General features: G+C 38.6%; 1 protein-coding gene across 2 annotated transcripts in view; it reads left to right on the forward strand.

Moving 5' to 3' along the window:
• Positions 1–21224, forward strand: part of FIGN (fidgetin, microtubule severing factor) — a 103630-nt gene that overhangs the window by 80443 nt on the left and 1963 nt on the right. For both annotated transcript variants that reach the window (XM_013171345.3, XM_013171341.3), the window contains one exon: positions 13714–21224. This exon is cut by the window's right edge and continues 1963 nt beyond it. In XM_013171345.3, the coding sequence (XP_013026799.1) occupies positions 13722–15965 (2244 nt within the window). In that variant the 5' untranslated portion in view covers positions 13714–13721 and the 3' untranslated portion in view covers positions 15966–21224. The remainder of the gene's footprint in view (positions 1–13713) is intronic.

Below are 21224 nucleotides of genomic sequence, written 5' to 3' on the forward strand. Positions count from 1 at the left end.
TCTCATAGTCCTATTGATTCAGAAAGCTGGAAACAGATACGGAGGCTTATAGGCTGCATTTAGGACTACTGAAGTTCGGGGGCTAGGGTATATGGAAGTTGTAATGAGAACACTCATTCAGTAAAGGAACTCTTCGTAGCCTCTTATCTTGTGATTCTGATATAAAAATCTTAGTTCAAGAGAATTAAAGCCTCCATCATTTTGCTGGTGGTCTCATTATTGATTGCTCATCTTTATGCGCTTCCTTCCAAAGTCTTGGCTGCCGACACAAAGCTTCTCTGGCAGAATCTCTACTAAGCAAAACAACATTTGCATCCCTATGTATTTCTCCTAGTGGGAGACAAAAAAGTAGTCTTGGTCATTTCTTATTGATAACTTTAAATATTATGTCAGGCTCAAATCAATCTGGTGAGAGAATGGTGGCTATTCCTGAGGATTCACTCTGGATATTTAATTAGCTGGAGCTTATACATGCAATTTATTTTCTTTTTTTGCCTCTTTCAGCATTTGTCAGGTACTAGTATTGATATGACTAGTGCAGTGAGGTATACGTCTAGTTAAATTGAACTTTCTATTGATGAAAACTTACCTCTTGCTGAAAGCTGTGTTTTATTAATAATATATTTCACAATGTTACATTTTTAGAGCTGTGGTGTTTGCATTATGAACTTTTGGGGGGCGCAAAATAGGTACTAGGAAGTAATGATATTTTAAATTTGTAGGGAAGACAGCATTAGTTGTGTATACGTGTGTGCGTATGTGTAAATATATATTATTATACTTATTCTATTTTGAAACCAAGCAATTTGCTGTTTTTTTTCTCAAGGATTTTCAGCTGTTAGTGGGGAAGGAGAACTGACAAGTGTTTCTTCAAGTACCTCTTTTTAATGGTCATTTTTGTTCATTATCATTCAGCTGATGACAACAACATTTATTATTTGTATATTAATGACTGGAAATTGTTAGGTGATGGAAGAGCAGTCAAACAAAGCTAGGTGGAATTAACTTTATGCATGTCTGGTGGATGGTACCTGATTTACAATACTCCATGCATTCCCCAAATAATCTCTGATTTACAGAGCTAAGCCAGTCTAGTACAGTCTTTTGTGTAGTTTTAATGTTTGCTCCAGAAATATTATTGAACCCCAAGTATTTTCAAATATATTTTCAGGAAAAAAAATACTATATTGCAGTAAATCTATCATCACAGCTACCAATTCCTTGAGCTTAATTATGACACTACTAAATGTGAAAATCTATTCAGCGCTAGGAACACTTTTCACATTACATTCACGCTAAAGATTGGCTGTTAAGAGCTCATTACTGGTAGTTTTCTAAAGAGCGGTTTATTAAACACTGTTACCTAATAAGCATCTTTGGTGGTGCAAATTGCTGAAAACAGTAATGAGTCTGATTAGACTTCATTTCAATTACGACAGCTTGTCTAGCAAAAAAAAAAAAAAAAAAAGAAAGAATCCTTGATGCTTTGGAATCTGGCTACAAGGCATTACATGGTTGAAAAGGAAAATGCCACCTCTGTGTTTCCTTTCCACAGTTCAGTAATGAATAGAGAACTGTCCAAGTAGTCGTCCAATTTAACACATTGGAAAACTAGATGGGCAGCATTGGAAGCACAATCCAGTTTGCTTAAGAATTCTACAACGGCTTTTCAGCTAATATATCTAAGTAGGGTCATATTTAGATTTCCTCTGCTCCCCTTGCATAAGAATATAAAGCAATAAGAGAGAAAATTAAAATGATACACTCCTACCTGTTTTGCAGAGGTTATGCATTCCTCTGATTACTGGAATCCACCTTTCAATTGTTGTATCTGTAAATCTTCACAGTACCTTATAATTCAACCCATTTATTTTCCTTTTATGTTCTACTTTTTTTTTTTTCTGAAATACAAACCAAGCTTCATAAACTTGTACTATCATTGTCAAATACTTCAGCAAAGATTTTCTAGTTTCTGAACTTAGTTTTTGCTGCCAAATGGGTATAGCTGTAATAATTATAACCTTTCTTTAAGTCCTTCCTGTGTATTTACACATTCTGGATGAAATGAGAAATGTTAATTAAAAAAAAAAAAAGAAAAAAAAAAGAAAAATAAAAGAATTTAAGTTGATAGTTGTTTAATATTTAGCATAATTGTAGTGTTCCTGATGATAGTGTATATCATTTTTATACTAAATTCATGTGGATGCACTTTTATAATATTGTTCAACATAAAATTGGATGGAGAGTTTTGTAACTAAAATCTTGTAATAAGATATGAGTTGAGAAATTACAAAAGAGGAATGCAAATAGAAGATGTGGTGCTGCTGTCTCGAGTGTGATTGAACTCAGAATTATGTCCATTCAGTTGACAGCAAATTTTAGAAAGGTTCAAATTCAATAAAGATTCAAAGCCACCTTATTAGACAAAGGAAATAAATTAGAAACTGAGCTAGTGCAGCAAATACCAGAACTCTCTGTCTATAGTTTAATGAAATATAACTACATGTGCATTTATGTATATTTTCTTTGATTTTTTTTTATTAAACATTACACAAAATCCAAATGCTGGACTAAATATTATTTGCATAATCTGCTGCTTATTAATTGTTGCCAAAAAAAAAAAAAAAAAGGTAAAAAGGGGGGCACATTTACCTCCTTCACAATAAATTATCAACTTCAGTGGTTCTTGTGGCTTTAAACCAGATAAGTGACAGGAGAAACTCATGAACCTTGTAAGCTGGGCATCAAATATTGACACCAAAAACCTTTTGGCTTTTTTTGTGATGTTACCTTTCTACCTTCACTTTGAGATTCTTACAGTTAGCTGTGACATCCCGTATATTTTGTGAAGGGACTTCCATCAGTGTGCATCATAAAACATCAAGTAAAATAGTGTTGTGGTTTTGTTGTTGTTGTTTTGTTTTTTTCTTTAAATCATACAAACGCAAGTGTCATTATTCAGCTATACAAATGTGTGCCTGTAGTGAGCTTTGAGATGCTAATCAGCAGAGCTTGACTTCTGTACCCTGAAGCAAGTTTTAAAACTATTTCATCATTCGGTCACTACCTATACCATTACAATATGGACAAAATTACAGAAAAATAACACAGTTTATTGTTATTTAAGCTATCAGTGGGGTTCAGCCAGTTATTGATATCATCATTGCAAGGCTTAGATTTTTGTTCTCTTAAAGGCTGTTTACAGAAAAGGCTGAATTTGTGTGATAGCTGCAGAGGAATGTGACGTTTTATCAGCTAAGTTCTATCATTTCTTTCTGTTTTTAAAGCCAGAGCATTATTCTATTCTACTCCTTGAAACGCATGTGCACTCTGTGACATACGGTGTGTTTCAAGACCTGGCTCAACTTTTCCTGTTGCAGGATGAACTTTGCTCTTTTTGAGAAAGGAAAACCAACATATCACGAGACATTAGTTGCTTTTCCCTCCCACTCTCTCCAGTAAAAAGGTGAAAATATCAGCATACACAGAGTGAAATTTCTTAGCTAAGGCATTCTCTCACTTATGCACATGTGTGTAAAATATATAAAGGTATATCCATAGAGATATTTCTATATTTGTCTATAGAAAATTCCTTGTTCCTTCTCTCTCCCTTCCCTGGATAATTTGTCAAGCTAACTAAACAATCTACATAGTTCCTTTAGTTCCTTTCAAATGCTCAGGAAACAGTAGAGTCAGTCCTAAACTAAGAGCGTGAAAAAAAAAAAAGTTATATTCCATTTTTTCAGTAGCTAAATCAGATACATTTTACTGAATGAGCGAGAAAGAATCTTCGGAATTTGTGGAATACAATAATTGAAAGGTTTAAGTGGGAAAAAGATTTAGCTTAGCTTAGTGTTTCTAGAATGTCAGGTCTTTGGTTATGCTTCTGCTTTTAATCTTGTTTCTCTGCTTTGGGGGGAGCAGGAAGGAAAGGAAGGGTCAGCTGCATGCACAGCCAAGCCTAGGCAGGAGCCGTGCCGGAGCTCAGTTTTCCCTGTGAGCATGATTAGTACAGTCCTGATGACTTGGCTAAGGTGTTCCCTGGCTTGGGGAGGAAATCTCAGGTTCCCTGGGATAACATCAGCCCTTCTTGCAAAGTCATCTCGCATGTTGAAATACATACGTTGGTTTTGTTGTTGTTTTTTAGCGGAGAGACAGAGTGAGTACATAGCTTGATAATACAGTCCTTTCACGCGGGGTACTACTGCGTTTTGGGAAGACGGTGAACGCCAGCTCTCGCCGCTCTGCGCTGCTTACAGTGGAAAGAAATGTGTGTGGTTGTGTCTGGGGCAGCGGGGATGGGAGAGAGCGCGTGGTGGAGCTCTGCTGAGAGCTCTCCGCTCCTAATCCCGGGCCACGTCAGGAGCGTGCTAAAGCAGTTTATCTTCATATGTCGTCTTGTATATAAGAAACAACACTAAACCCACCAAAACTCATTTCATATGTAGCTTTTTCCACAGCCTTCAGATCAAAGTTATTTTCTTCAGGCTGGACTAAATTATACGCAGGTCCCAGGAGTGAAGGACACTGAATTAATGCACTATGTCACCCAGTCCTGGCTATAGAATATTTTTATTGAAGTGTGAGACGCAACATCTCTTTACTATTTCATTAAAAATTAATGTGCAGATTGCCAAAAAGCAAAATGCATAAATAACAAACAAATTTTGCAAAGGCTTTGTACACTCTGGAGTCATCTTAAGAGGGATTTTTTTTTCTCAAGTATCAGATTACTTCTATATATACATTTAATCAGTATTTGTTCTCATTTAGCTAATTAGCAGAGGTACTCTAATCTCAGTAAAGCAACTGTTCATACCTTTCCTGTGCTGATAGGTTTTGGAATAAGCACCTTAAAAGGAAAGCAGTATTCCTGGTTACAGGCTGAGCATCGTGCTGTTGGCCCATATAAATTGGCGTTTTTACTCTAGTTAGTTAGGCATATTGGGTCAAACCTGACTACGGTTATTTGAAACTTCCTGAAATTGATCTTTGCCTTCATATTTGTGAGAATAGACCTGGCTGTATAAATCTCTGAAATTAACCTTGCCTGGCTATATAAAGCTAGGAAATAAATACATATATATATATATGTATATATATATATAGATATATAGATATATTCTTAAAGCATGGTGATTGAAAAATAAATTGAAAGATATAATGTCATGGAATAAATAGAGATTTATACAGAGTGCTGCTGCTGTTAATTGGATGGAAATATATTTTAAATAACTTTTGTTATGAAACTTGTTCGTGTGTTTTAGAGCAAGACTATTTTCTAACGTTTTGGAATGGCATGACATAAAAAATAATTCAGCATCACCTAAATCTCTATTTATTGTGCACCCAGTTTGTTCAAATAAAGTATGTCCCTTTATGGTAGTTTTAACCCCATTTATCCTCATGCACAAGTGCTCACCTGTTATTTACTCACATAAGAGAAGGTCGATACTGCAGAACAAGGGGAGTGCTGTGTTGTGACATAAAACATACATATTCATTAGCTCCACTGTCCCTATGGACGTGTGGTATGTCCCGATGATCTTCATTTGACAAAAGGAAGTGAGCGTAAGAAGGAAATTGTCGTAATGGATTTAAGATACATGAAAAAAAGGTTTTTAAAATGCTTTACTTACAGTGAGAAAGCAAGCAATAGTTCTAAGTATGAATGAAAACAATTCTGTAAAATGAAAGAATTTTCTGAATCACAATTAATAACAGAAAATGAAAAATTATAGATTTGAATATTTGAAAATTACCATTTTCAGATACTAATATTTTTTTTCCCAGAACAGTTTAGTTCAGGATCTGAATGTTCCATGTGATGGTCCCTCCCTAGTGCTGGAAATTATTTCCTTTTGCCTCTTTGCCTCTCATTTACTTCCTAAAAAACAAGTTCAGCATTCTGTATTTCACCTGCTGCAGTAGATTACATGAAATATACAGCAAAGCAGGGAGTGTATTTTATCTGCTCCTCTTTTAAGGGTCTGTGTTATGCTCTTTCAAGGAAATCGTGCCCCAAACTCAGGCTCTGAAAGGGGTACCAAAGAAAAGGCTATTTCTGTTGCTTTCTTCTTCAAAAAAAAAAAAAAAAAAAAAAGAGTATTATTTTGCTTACTTCTGTACTTCAGTTAGATTTACTGGAGACTTGAAGTAAGCACTTCAGTGAGAGCAGAATCATGCTCCAGGTCTAAGCTATTCTGGTTTTAGAAATATATATAAATACTTGTGCTAAGTGGCCAAACTCTATTTATTTATGACTATATTTTACGCTGTAAATATTTTAATTCTCAGAATCACTACAGTTATCGTGCAGTAGTTATACTGATGGACGTGTTTATATAGGCATAAATTGCAGATTGCATGGTATATTACATCCATGCAAAATACACTATACCTGTAAGTGTGTTCTGCTATAAAAAGTAGGTGATTGTTTTTTTTGTTAGTTTAAGTTATGCTTACTTTCGTTTGCAATTACTGTTCTTCTGAGTATTGTCTCAGAAATTATTATTGCCTTATTTGTTTGGCAATGACAAAATATGCTAGGACCTTTAAAAGCATGGTATGTTCAGAGGTACTTGAAGGGAACAGCTTAAAAATATAAAGCCTAGGAAGTGGAAGCATTAATAGTAGGTGAAATGAAAACTCACTCCAATTATTGTCTTCCTTAGTGTGTTTTCTAGTTGGTATAGGAAAGTGTCATCAACAAATGAATAATAGTAAAATATTTTAAAGATAAACTGCAATTAATCACAAATGAGACCAATTCTGCATATAGAATGGCTGTGACACAGACCTGCATAAATGTTTTTACTTGTGGTATGCGATGATAGTGCATCAATGTGATTATGCTGTAAAGACGGGGCACAGAACTGAGAATGTTTTTGTGCTTACGGACTGCTGCCACAGAGAAACCGATACCGCTGAGGTGGGCAGCATTCTGGGAAGTCCTGTGGGGTGTTTATGTAATAGCTCCTGTCCATGTCATCTGTGTCTGTGGGCTGCTGCTTGGCTGGCCGATAGATCAAACCTGCTTCTGCTGGCAAAATATGACAGTTAGCCTTTGCTTGCTTGACTATTCATTCTCCTTATTTCTGTTTCATAAGTCTTTAGAAGCTGATGGATCTGCTAAAGGATGTTTAGCCAGAAATGGCTTTGTGATTATCAAAGGCACTGCTTTATGTAAATGGCAGGGAGGGGACTTGGACGGAGAGAACTCATTTGCTGCGGATGTATTGTAATTTGCTGTCCTGAGGTGCGAAAGTGTGATTTAAAAGGAATAATCATTGACGGTATTTAAATCAGATAATTGGGATGTATTCGTTTGAGACTCCAAGTCTAGAGTTATGCTTTTTACTGGTTCCAAGCTCTCCTAAAATATGTTGCGTTTTTGTTACTGCTTTTATCTTTAAGTGCTGTTGACATATATGTGATCCTCAATATTACTCGTGATTTAAGTGTTTTGTTTTAAAGATTGAAATGTTTTCACTATCCCTGCTAGATGGGAATCGTACTGTAAACACCCTGCCAACAGCTTACTCCAGCTGATGCGTGTGGTGTGCATAGGCTGTATATAATAAGAAGAAGACCAGACCCCCACTAAGAAAATGCTGAGAGCACTTTCCAGGTCTGTTTCATGGGTTTGTGGCTGTCGTTTAATGAAAAAAGCTTCCAAAGCTGGCCCCGTATGTCTGGGCAGCTCAGTTGTAGGCTCATCCTCCCACCAAATCCTTTGACGTCAAAGGAGATCCTCACGGACTGGAGCAGAGGTCTTCACTGAGTAATTAGAAAATAAATGTGGGAATCATTTTCTTTCTCTCTCTCTCTTTTTTTTTTTCCTCTGCAAAACATAATTAGCTCAATCCACTCTTCAAAATCCCTCCTGTTTCCAATTAAGAGAGATCAGTTGCACTATCTTCAAATAGCTGAAATTATGCTTATTAATAAAAAATGGAGTGTAAAAGAAATGTTTTATCTTGAATTAATTTTTATTATTATGGGACACATGACAGTACATAGTCTTACAAAATATTATCAGATTTAGAATAAAACCAGGGAGTTGTGTGTCCTACATCTTGAGCAGCGGTTATAGAATGACTCATTTATTCAACTTTCCCATGCTTAAGAAGGACTTTCAAATGTGGATTTAGGGCCTGATCCTAAAGGTAGTGATACCTTCAGCTCTCAGTGAAGTACGAGTTTTGAAAGTCCTGACGTGTTCCAGTGAAGTGCCCATTTAAGTCAATACCTATTTTGGCAGAGCTGATCTCTGCGTGTCCACAAGAAGCGATCTGTAGGCTAAAATCATTATGTTCCATTGTGTAAATACAGTGTCTTCAATAACTGGAGACAGCTGAAAAAGTGTTCAGTTGGTAGGGACAGTTTTTGGAGTCTTTGGCTAAATGTGTAAGCAATTTGAAGTGATGAAGTTCAAGTCAGCTTACAGGTCTAGAGGGAAGAGGCTTGGTGCTACTCAGAGCTGAGGTTTTGGACTTGTTCCTTGCTTGCAAGAGTATGTCCCTACAAATCTGTTATGGACAGTTATCAGAAATATCTCATCTGCTTGCTCACCCTTGGAGCAGTCTACCCCTTTTCAACAGAGCATTAAGCAGTTGCTCAGAGCACGTTTAACCACATGCCTAAAGTAAAGAACCTTCTTCAGCAGGTTTACAAGTGAACCTGCAGATTTGTGTTAGATAGGGCCTAAAACACTGCAGGAATGAACAGGGCAGAAATAAGAGAGACCACAACAGGAGAAGAATTACTTTCTTTTGCCTCGGATATATTGAAGTAATGCTTGGAGGCCCCTGATCCAAGCGGAAACTCTGGTAGCTGGTTGGGAAGGTTGGTGTGCTGCCCTGTTTCTGGTTCCCCGTGCACAATAGCTGCGTATCGTACAGGTTTTGTTCCCCAGCATCTCTGAAAGTGCAATGCAACCTCTACTGCTATTGTCAGAGAGCCACAGTTGCTGTTGATTTAAATTTAGGTTGATTATGTTATTAGCAATGTGAATAGATGAGAGAGGTGTACAGAAGTCCCAGTGTCCTTTGTCTGTAAAGCCAGTTGTTGCTAATGAGTTTGGTTGGGTAGAAGGTGGGGTTGCTCTCACCTGGTCTTGCTGGTGGGATGCAGTAAATCCTTTGTTGTGTTTTCACCCAGTGTGGTCTTAGCTAGTATTTCTGCACTTTTCCAAGCCTTTTAGGAAAACATTTCAGAAAAATCCTGCCATTCAATTGAAAGGAGAGGGTTGTTATTTATTTTTGTCCTCTGCAACAGATCTAATCCTGTAAGGGCCTGAGCAGTGTCACCCAATACTGAGGGCAGCAGAGGTGGAGAGATCTTTGCATGCGCAAACTCACTCGAGATCCCAGAAGGATTGGGTCCCTCTGGACATCCAGGCTTTGTAGAATATTGTTTATTTTTGCATTCAGATTACAAAGTTGCTTTTTCCTAACTTTAGCATGATTTTGTTTTGTCTTGTTTTGTTTTTCTGTCCGAATTTGTAAATAGACTTCTGCCATATGGAATTATGTATGTGAAACTGATGAAGTATTATTTATTAGATTTTATGTTTTCAGGCTTAGTGCACAAAATAAGAAGGGGAAAAAAGAATGCTCAAACTCTTAGTTCAAAGTAATTGAATAATGAAATTGTTGACTGTAATTACTTCAAATGTAATTCACATAGATCCAACTGGAAGAATTATCGAGGAGGGATGTATAGCAGGGCTGTCAGGACAAGGAAAAATAGATACCGCTAAAAAAGCCTACACTGCCTCTTCTGTATAAAGTATTAAATTTATCTTAAAAGCAATTCTCTGATAAGTACATACCTGTACTTAAAGAACAGAATCCCTTCCTTTTGCCTTTTACAGCTCATACCGGCACAGTTTATGAAGTTCATGAATGTCGATAGCTCAGAGAATTCCTAAGTTAGCAAAGATTTATTTATTTATTTATTTATTTATTAAAGCGTTTAGCCTTGTAGTCTGGATTTTCAGTAAGTTATTAAGCAAATATACTATCTGCAGGACCGTGGTTTATGTCAGAGTTTAAAAGATGCTTTAAAAAAATTTTGAAACTTCTAAATATGCCCTTATTTACCTGATTTTAGATGTTTATATCATCATTTGAATCATTAACAAAGAAATGCAGGAAAGTATGACAGCTCAAGCAAAAAGCAGCTAATAAAATACAATTTAAAATACGGGCAGCAAGTGGCTCTCTCACTAAGCAATTGGGGGGGGGGGGGGGGGGGGAACGTGTTTGCATAACTAAAAGAAACTACAATTTTTTTTTTTTCCTCCCAAATCAAACATTAGACTCTTGTCAAACACTTATTGAACTATTAACAAATGAAGTTAAACCTGTCAAAGTTTGCTGCTTTTTTGATTATATAAAATTGAGGAAATGTCTCTTTGTGCCTCCAAGTCAAGACTGTTCCAGTGGAATCCATGTAAATACAGATTTCTTCACTGCATACTAATGCAAAAAATATGCTTATGGTTAACTATTAACCTATGCTTCCAAATAACACTAATGATTGCAATGTGCTGGAATAAATGCTCATGTTTCATGGGATGAGAACAGTCCTGTTCTCTTAAGCTTATATAATCAAAGCCTAATCCTGCCCTTACAGCCTTTGTTAAATGCATTGGTATTTAATATGCATCAATAAATAAACTTTCAATTATTGTGCAGTGAGCATATCCAAAGATAGCATGACAATGTGAATCTACTGGTCTATCTAGCAATTATTCCAAATAAAGAATGCTGATGATGTGATTTTCCCCCCTCCTCATATAATGGATAGTTCAGATTTTCTGGCATTCTTCTGCAGCCTCATAACAAGGCAAATAAATTAGTTCTAGACAAATAAAATTCAAATAATTGAATTTTTACACCATCTAAATAGATGTCCCCACTGTGACTTAGAGATAGAATTGTTTTATTTAAAAAGCCTTAAAATTTATTCTAAATGAAAAGATCAATTGGTGATTTTTTTAAAGAATATGTGAAAAGTATTTGTTATGCTCTGACCTAGTGTATTATCTTTTTAAATAGTCTTCCTTTACAAGCCCTTAAGACAATGTGCCAAAAGTGTATTCATTAACTACAGTACAAGTACCAGCTCAAATGGTCTGCTTCATCCATGTCTGTTTTGCCTTCTTTTTCTAAAGTTTCACTACTGCTTTAATGCATTCTTTGCTAAGAGTCTTTCTAATTGTATCCACTCATTAGTATTTAGCGAAGCATCAATCTGCTCAAGTTCGTGTGCATCTCTGTAACAGAAGCTTTCAGTGGTTTGGTAACCTTGTAAGTCCCAAATCACAGAACACAGTGGTTTTTTTTTGTTGTTTGTTTGTTTGTTTTTGTAGGACTAATGCATCCGTAGGTCTGTTAGGCAGTTTTACATTACAGGAATATTAATATTCTTTCATTTTAAAAGGGTTTGAAGTAAATCCCATGACACTAGAGGAATTTTAGATACTGATTACTTACAATTGGCTCTTGGTGATGTTCTTCAGATTTCCGGCTGAATTTAACAAAGTATGATTTCTGAAAAGACTCTGATGGTTCCTCATTAAAATTGCATTTTTTTCATATGAGCATGATTTCTATAATTTCACTCAATTTCATGATACATTTACCCCCTTTGGAAGGCAGTGGCTGAAACATCAGAAACAATTAGCAAAAAAGATTGTATTAATTCTAAATGAAAGAAATAAATCTGCCAAAAAATCAGTCTCAAAACTGCATTTGTCAAAAACACTTCTCTGAATTAACTGTTATAGGGTAACTGTATAATTGTTAACAGACATTTTTCTCAAGTTGTCAAAATGTTTGAAAAATGAGAGGGAAAGAGAACACTCAGGAAAAAAAAATCCACAAGTAATCAATGGCATGCTCATGTGGACTGAGATTTGCAGTACTTGTACTAATAAAATATAAGGCACAATTAGAGGTACTTTGCAGCTTTCAGGCTAAATTTAACCGATTTGGTGATTTGCAAATACATGAGTCTAAAAGTAAAAATGAAGAATCCAAATTCAAATTAGTGCAACTGCAATAAAATATAATTGCAAATGAATCTGTTGCTTTATTCATTTAATGTGTAATTACTGCAATCCTTCCCACCTTGTTTTCAGTATTTCTTAATCATTAAGTCGGAAGCATGACAGCAGTGCCAGCCCTGGCATGATTCTCTTTGACTAAAACCTTGTAAATTAACACAATTAGCACAGCATCATCCTGCTAATTAACTTCCAGTGTCTGGTGCAGTGGTTTTGCAAACAAGGAAGAGGGAGTCAGAAGGGAATAAACATGCCATTCTGTTACCAAACTGTGTGCTGTGTTAGGTTTAGCTCAGCGAGGCTAAGCTGGCCATGTCAGATGCCAGAGTCAGGCAATGAAGAGCTAAAGGGGTTGGGGAGAGAAACAGGAGGGGGTAGGAGCTGTCAAAATAGACTGCAGTAATTCAGAGGGGAGCTAGTGCCACAGATGCTTCATTTTGACTAGGTCTCCTCCTTATCAGGGAATCTGTGCCAGAGGGCACAAGACTGTTTGCAAAAATCACTTTTGGTAATACGAGAGAGATTAAGGAGGTCTATTTGATACAGCTGTACAAAAATCAGCAATGTGCCTACCATGCATAGGTAAGAGTTGGAGGGGGTTATCTTAATGCTTGTAAATATGCACAGTGGATTACTGGAAGGGGGAATAATTCACATCACATTATTTGCAAGATTAATTGCTTCAAAATGGCAGTTGCATCCTGTAATTTATATATAGATAGAGAGTGTTTTTTTTTTTTAATAATCAGCTCTGGAAGACACGGAAGTTTTAGGGACTTACCTTCATTTCTTTTTCTTTTTCTTCATTTTTTTTTTTTTTTTTTAAACCCTCTTTCTTTGTACCCTGGAGGCTGTGAGGGGGGGAGGAAAAAAGAGAGAGCAAGCAAGGAGACCGACAGACAAGTCATGCTTGTTTTTTTTTTCCAGAGCCTCAACAACAGACTGAGAGGCAGAAAGGAGCCAGTTGTAATTCATACCGAGTTGTAGGCTTTGTGTGATGAAAGCGACGGAGCGCTGCCTGGGAGATTGCTTTGCTGCACTCCACGAAGCAGATTTGAAACTGTCGTGGACCACTTTAGATGAGAGTTGGATTATGGAATGACCTGCTATGTCTGTGTCATATTGTTCTGCGCAGGGTGCATTATACTGTGCTAACTAGGTGTTCAGTACCAAATAAGAGAGGTATCCTAGATGTGATCTGTCAGCTGTGTCTCATATTTTTATATTGGTTAACATATAAAACTGAAACAGTGATGAGAGAGGACAGAGCAGTGTGATACCTTGTATGTTATAAATAAATCTGCACTCAGAGTATTTAAATTGTACCAAGTCTTATTTAATTACTTTGAGAAATCTGGCACAACCTATATATCTACCTTAAAACCAAAAATTATCCCCCCCCTACTGAATCAACAAAAAATGTGCCTCAGTGTGTATGTGCCTATAAAAAAACAATCTGACTGTTTATAGTGCTTCATCAGGGCATTGTATGTTTTTCTCTTTAAGGGTTTGTGATGTTAAGTACAGTGTTTCAGAGAGCTGAAGAAGTTTACAGGTGGTAAACTCAAGAACTTGCTTAAGATGCTTAGGAAAAAGGCTGAGCTTGCTGTTAACTCTGTTTTTCCCTGCCGCCCTAGGCTTGAAGATGCAGTGGACGCCGGAGCATGCCCAGTGGCCAGAACAGCACTTTGATATCACTTCCACCACCCGGTCCCCTGCCCACAAGGTGGAAGCCTACCGGGGGCACTTGCAGCGCACCTACCAGTATGCCTGGGCCAATGATGACATCTCAGCTCTCACCGCCTCCAACCTCTTGAAAAAGTATGCAGAAAAATACTCCGGTATATTGGAAGGCCCGGCCGAGCGGCCCATTCTCAGCAATTACTCTGAAGCTCCCTCGGGGCTGGTGAATGGTCGGAAGAATGAAAGCGAGCCCTGGCAGCCTTCGCTGAATTCAGAGAGTGTGTATCCCATGAACTGTGTCCCAGACGTTATCACCGCCAGCAAAGCCGGTGTAAGTGCAGCCCTCCCTCCCACAGACGTCTCAGCCAGCATCGGGAGTTCACCTGGGGTGGCCAGCAACCTGGCTGAACCCAGTTACTCCAGCAGCACCTGTGGAAGTCACACTGTTCCCAGTCTTCATTCAGGGCTCCCATCTCAGGAATATGCCACAGGATACAATGGCTCGTACTTGCATACCAGTTACAGCGGCCAGCCAGCACCTGCACTTCCGTCTCCTCATCCGTCCCCCCTGCATAGCTCGGGGCTTTTACAGCCACCGCCACCACCACCACCACCACCAGCCCTGGTCCCTGGCTACAACGGGACCTCTAACCTCTCCAGTTACAGCTACCCATCTGCCAGTTATCCTCCTCAAACTGCTGTTGGTCCTGGGTACAGCCCCGGGGGTGCCCCGCCACCCTCGGCATACCTGCCGTCAGGAATCCCTGCTCCAACCCCGCTGCCCCCCACCACCGTCCCCAGCTACTCCTACCAGGGCCATGGTCTGACGCCCATTGCGCCATCTGCCCTGACAAACACTTCAGCCAGCTCTCTCAAAAGGAAAGCTTTCTACATGGCAGGGCAAGGAGAAATGGACTCCAGTTATGGAAATTACAGCTATGGCCAACAGAGATCTACACAGAGTCCCATGTATCGAATGCCCGACAACAGCATTTCAAATGCAAACAGGGGGAATGGTTTTGACAGAAGTGCTGAAACATCATCCTTAGCATTTAAGCCAACAAAGCAGCTAATGTCCTCTGAACAGCAGAGGAAATTCAGCAGCCAGTCCAGCAGGGCTCTAACACCCCCATCCTATAGTACTGCTAAAAACTCACTGGGTTCGAGATCGAGTGACTCGTTTGGGAAGTATACCTCCCCAGTAATGAATGAGCACGGTGACGAGCACAGGCAGCTCCTTCCTCACCCAATGCAAGGCCCGGGACTTCGTGCAGCTACCTCATCCAACCACTCTGTGGACGAGCAACTGAAGAATACTGACACACACCTCATTGACCTTGTTACCAATGAGATTATCAACCAAGGACCTCCTGTGGACTGGAATGACATTGCTGGCCTAGATCTAGTAAAGGCCGTCATTAAAGAGGAGGTTTTATGGCCAGTATTGAGGTCAGATGCATTCAATGGACTGACTGCTCTACCTCGGAGCATCCTTTTATTCGGACCTCGGGGAACAGGCAAAACGTTAATGGGCAGATGTATAGCTAGTCAGCTGGGGGCCACGTTTTTCAAAATCACTGGCTCTGGCCTTGTCACAAAGTGGTTAGGGGAAGGAGAAAAAATTGTCCACGCCTCGTTCCTTGTGGCAAGGTGTCGCCAACCCTCGGTGATTTTTGTTAGTGACATTGATATGCTTCTTTCTTCTCAAGTGAGTGAAGAACACAGTCCAGTAAGTCGGATGAGAACCGAGTTCCTTATGCAGCTGGACACTGTACTGACTTCTGCTGAGGACCAAATAGTAGTAATTTGCGCCACAAGTAAACCGGAAGAAATCGATGAATCTCTTCGAAGGTACTTCATGAAACGACTTTTAATCCCACTTCCTGACAGCACAGCGAGGCACCAGATAATAGTACAACTGCTCTCACAGCACAATTATTGTCTCAATGACAAGGAGGTTGCACTGCTTGTCCAGCGCACAGAAGGCTTTTCTGGACTAGATGTGGCTCACTTGTGTCAGGAAGCAGTGGTGGGCCCACTCCATGCCATGCCAGCCACAGACCTTTCAGCCATTATGCCCAGCCAGTTGAGGCCAGTTACATATCAAGACTTTGAAAATGCTTTCTGCAAGATACAGCCTAGCATATCTCAAAAAGAGCTTGATACATATGTTGAATGGAACAAAATGTTTGGTTGCAGTCAGTGATACTACTTAAAAAAAAAAAAAGTAATGAATGTTGGCACACACAGAACCTGCTACATAGGGTAGAGAACCCTTTTCAGTAGTGTTAAAATTGCAAAGGGTACTGGGAAGACTACAATTTACCTTGCCTCTAAAGAGCCAGGGTAGACTTGAAGGAAAAGCGCATCAAACAAGAGCTGCTGTTCTGAAAAAGCCACACATGACAGAAAGCGCATGTTGATGCTCAGTTCTGTTCAAGCTAGACAATACTCACCAAGGAGCAAGGTGCAAGTGGGTTGATTTCAGAAGGACATGAACCCTGTGTGTTGATTCCATTCTGCTGTTCTTGAGATTTAGTTGCTGTCAAGTGCCTGAAGTGGTGCTTTATTTTTTGTTTGCCTCACAATTACATTGGTGGCATGTGCTAATATAAAGAGCTTTAACTTCAAACATTATTGGACTAAAGAGATGAACGGTTGTGTTGCGACAGAGAACCAGATTTTTGCTATTCTAAGAGCAACAGTATTCCTCAATCCTGTCTGTTCTGTGGTGTTAAACTAAGAACAGGTAAAACAGGGTAATGGTAATCTGGACCTTAATTTCTGCAGTTCATTTCTTTTAATGTTCTGTCTGCAAAAACTCAGGAAAGTGATTGTGATTTGTACAGTACCTCAAAGGAATGTGTTGAAAGCACTATGTACTGCTGAGAGTTATAGGCTAGGCTTCAATGTTACTTTATATTAAATATGTATGTTTACCTCAACAATTGGAAAATGGCAAGGAAAATTACTTTGAATGTATCCAGGAAAAAACTAAAGTGTGATATGACTGAAGCTTTACAGTTTTTTTGTTTGTTTGTTTTTTTGAAATAGAAACAGAAGAATTTCCTAGTGTTAAGAAATGGTTCTTTTGCCAATTTGTCAGATCAAACCAGAATGATTTTTCTTGTTGGTAAACTGTAAGAGTTTTCAGCATATCGCTCCTTGATAATTACGTGATACAGTCTTTAGAAGGTGTATAGATGAACAAAGAGCCACTTAATTGGTTTATGTTAGCAGCTGAAACAGTCAAACGTAAGATTTGGTAGGACTCTGAGAGGCATATTACCTTAAGCTGTGACTGCTGGCCATTATTACACGGCTCTGGTCGTGGTTTTGAGGTTATTTTGGTGGAGCTGTAGGGAGTGGAATCAGTGTAGGTCACTGGCAGAGCTATGGGTTGCAGAGCTGTTTATAGCAATGCAGTAGACTGTGACCAAACAAACAGTACAAATAACAAAGCAAAACCGAACCCTCAAAGTACATTTATTTTCCTTCCTAAACTGTAAAGTTGAGTTTTTGTTGTGTGCGTACAACTCCATTGTCCTCAATGCAATCTTCATTTAGCATCCATTAGAAATCTTCCAGGCTGGAGTGTGCCCACCATTATTTCTACCTCAGTTTTGTTACATTTCTCTTGGAAAGCAAAGTAAGAAATAGGACAAAAACCAAAACCAACACAAAAGTCAGATTACATTAGGAATGTGAACCTGCTAAACGAGTTTCAGAGAGCTGCTGGTTTTCCCCTGAAGTCAATTTTTCTCTATGCTAGTGCTCTTTATCCCCCTTTTTCCTCCCCCAAATACACATATTCTGGTGTCTTCCTTCTGGAAAGACAAGCTGGCATGTGTGGCATTTTGCTCAGTTCCTCTCCCATCCTCCCCCCCCATCTTTCTTTTTATCCTTTAATGCTTTCTGTGCAACTCTTTTTGTGACAGCTGACTGATGTTGGGTAATGTCTCTGAGCAGGAGCAGTGTACGTTGCAGCTGCCCGAAGCCTCTGCCATCACGTGAGCAAAACAGCCTTGCTTTTTTGAATGTATTTTTTGTTTGTTTACTTTAAAGAGACAGTAACAAAACTGTTGCGAAGCACTGGTTTTAAATGTTTCTGTTAAGTAATGTACATTCAAAACCATTGAAAAAATGCACTGAAAAGCCCCAAGAAGAGAGATACCAATCTGTTAGTAGATCATGCTTGTCTTCTCAAAAATTGTACAGATCTTGTCCATTTTGTTGAACCAATGGAGACATTTAGCATTCAGAAAGCTAATGAGGGATTTTGTGATATTGCTGGAAAATGACTATTGATTACTACTTTACCTTTCTTTTAATATATATATATATATTTAGATAGAACATGCTAAAAAACAGAGCAAATAAACCAAAATCTAATTTAAGATGGATTCCTGGCAAACATTTTGTCTATCTAAAACTTTATGTTTTAAGCATAAAAGTACCATTTTAAAAACAGTGCCTTTCATTAAGGATGTTGAAAGTAAAACTTAAGTACATCACCTGCTTTTTTTTTTCTTTCTTTCTTTTTTTTTTCTTTTTCCTTTCAACAGCAATTAGAGTCCATGGTCCTTGTTAATGACCCGGTCTTTCTGCTTCCCTAAACCTCCACAGGCTGCTTCTTCATCCTGGTCATTTCACCATCCTCATATTTGGGAGATCCTGATGTCCCCACTAGTGTAGGTTCACGCTGATCACACTGGCAAGTATGCTATTGCAGATCGCTGACCCAATTTCTGTCTTTGGCAGCTACAAAAGGCAATGTCTTTGAGCTGTGCTTATTTGAAAGGCTCGGGCAAGTTTTGATAAACCAACTCTTGTTTAAGCCATTTCTGCTAAAACTGTACTTCTAACAGATTTTGCAGCTGGTAAAATGAAGATTACCCCCAGTGTGATTTCTTTTTTTTTACCTCTTTTTTTTCCAATAACAAAACTAAAAGCAAATTAAATTGTAGATGGTCCCTTTGGCTTCCAGCTTTAAATCATTCTCTTTAAAAAGTCACTCTGGAAATGGATTTTTCAAATGTTAACCAAAGTGACAAGCGGGCAGGAACTGAGATGGTGTGAAAATGCAGCTTCCACACGCACACACACATGCTCACGCTCTCCAGGCTTGATTCAGCTTTGGGGCAGCAGAAGCTGAAAACTTCACCCCATCACAACAGCAGCTGCAATGAGTGGAGGACAGAGCCAGACTGTTACCCAAATCTTTTCTTACCAGCATCTATCCTTGGCATCACTCAGGAAGGGCGTCTATTGAATTTGGCAAGATCTTGGCTTGGTGCTGTTAACAGGATACGCCTCCATCTTTTCAAGCAGTTTCTGGCCACCTTAACTCCTTTGACAGAATTTTCACCAACCCAGGAGGCTGAGCTGGCTGAACTCCCCACTACATACTCTCCTTCCTTCTGTTTTCCTCTCTCCTCCCACATTTAGCCCTGTTTTCTCCCTAGTGAGCAGGAGTTGGCACGCTGCTGGTCCTTCACCCCTCTTGGCAGCCTCCTCATCAAGGAATGTCCAGGAAGGGCTGAAGCATGATGCTGAAGCTGAGTCCCCCTGAACTTGAGTGAGTCCCAAAGGTTAGGATTGTTTTTGAGAAGAGAGACAAAGTATGTTCTAATGGTATCCTCAGGATGAAATACTAGCTGGTTTTTGACATATCCATGGTAGAAAGCTGTTTGCTGTCTTTAATGACCGGGCAAAGCCAGGGTCTGCTGCCACAGAAACACCCAGTTGTTTGCTGGATTTTAAGAAATGTGAAATGGTTAAAGAGCAGCTGCTGTGTCAGCTTATCACTGCAAATGCTTTGCGTAGTATTTTTATGTGTGGATCCCATTCTACATCAGCTCATTTTCTTCCTTGTGCCTTCAGTAACAATTCCTACGGCAATAAAAATAAAATAAATTGGAGGAATATTTCTGCAAGCTGAAGGATCAATATCAATTCAAGGAGGAGTTCATAATGACCTTATGTGAGACAGAAATGGAAATACTCTGTACTTCTGGCATGTTTCTCTTCAAAATATTTGGAACATTGGTGACAATATAAAAAAGTTTGCTGACTGAGCTGATCAATGGAATGTGAAGGCAGTTTACTTTAAGGCTATTTACTTTCACACGGATTATTTATCTATTAGTCAGTTTGCATTCTACTCAAATGCAGATAGATGGGCAAAATGTTTTCTTGAGGATTACAAATCTACTGAGGGGATAATCAACCATCTGACTAAAATACATAGGCTAAACACCATTTGAGTGTTTAGCTGGTCTTTACCAGCTATTTGGAGGCTATGCTCTGTATAATGGTACAAGGTCATATTTAGGTGGGTTTTTTTCTTAGGATTTTTTCACTAGGGGATCATCTAATCAAAAAGATCCAAATTAACTCCTATGTTGAGATGTTAATATGTTGCAAGTAAATTTGGGGATCCAACCAGGGTGTTCACTCTCCACAACTACATATGACTTCAGGTAAAGAGGTGTTCTTGTAATCCCCCTGCATTTCTCTCTGAAGCACTCTGTTGTGAGGGAGAGTGCATAACTCATATCTGAAGGATACACTTTGTCACAAAACAAGGCCACCAAAGGTTCTAGGGCCTCCTACCCTTTCACTTACACCAATCTGAAGGTGGTATAACCTTGTTGACTTAAAGGAATTACTCCCAATTTCTGCCCTTGTTAGGAAAGTCATCCCTCCAATGTATAATAATCTATGTCTGTTGGTTTTCATCATGAGCTCTGAAAGCTAACTTTGTCCTCACAGCACTAACTCCTTCCATCTTGTATGTGTGCATGTGTGTATATAATATTTATATGTGCATACACACCATGTCCAAACAATGGCTTTGTCTCTTTACTTAAAAAAAAAAAAAAAAGAAACGTCATTTAATCATCTGCAGATTTATATGAAGCACATGAGTAAACATGGAGATATTACTATTTCAGAATTCAAAAAAAACCAGCTGTGCTGGTGACTAACCAATACATGAACTGAAGCTCACACTCTGCAAGGACCTTTGGTTGACATTCGATTTTGAACCTGCCAGATGCATTTTTGTGAACCAGGGATACTGCATCTTTAATGAACAAGTCTCTACTCTTTCCCCTGTTTTTAAATACAACACAAGCAGTGTAGCACTAGGCACTGCAATTGTCAAAGACAATTAGACTGAAAGCAGGAAAATTTCACCTCCCTGTCTCAGTGATATGTAGAATGTCGGCAGTATGGGTCAGCCTTGCCACAGAGTTGTGTGAGAATATATGAATCAGTCCTATAGAATGTTAAATATTTATAAAATGGTTCTGTACTACACCAAGGTTGGGAGCACATTCATTCCTTCTTGTTGTTTTATAATAGAGAAAGAAGCAAAAGTTTATTTCCAAACCTAAACTTTGTGTTTTTTTTTCTTTTTCTTTTTTCTTCTTTTTTTTTTTAATTATTGTTTTTCTTCTTG

The sequence above is a fragment of the Anser cygnoides genome, chromosome 6, assembly GCF_040182565.1.
Source record: "Anser cygnoides isolate HZ-2024a breed goose chromosome 6, Taihu_goose_T2T_genome, whole genome shotgun sequence".
NCBI classification, from domain to species: Eukaryota; Metazoa; Chordata; class Aves; order Anseriformes; family Anatidae; genus Anser; species Anser cygnoides.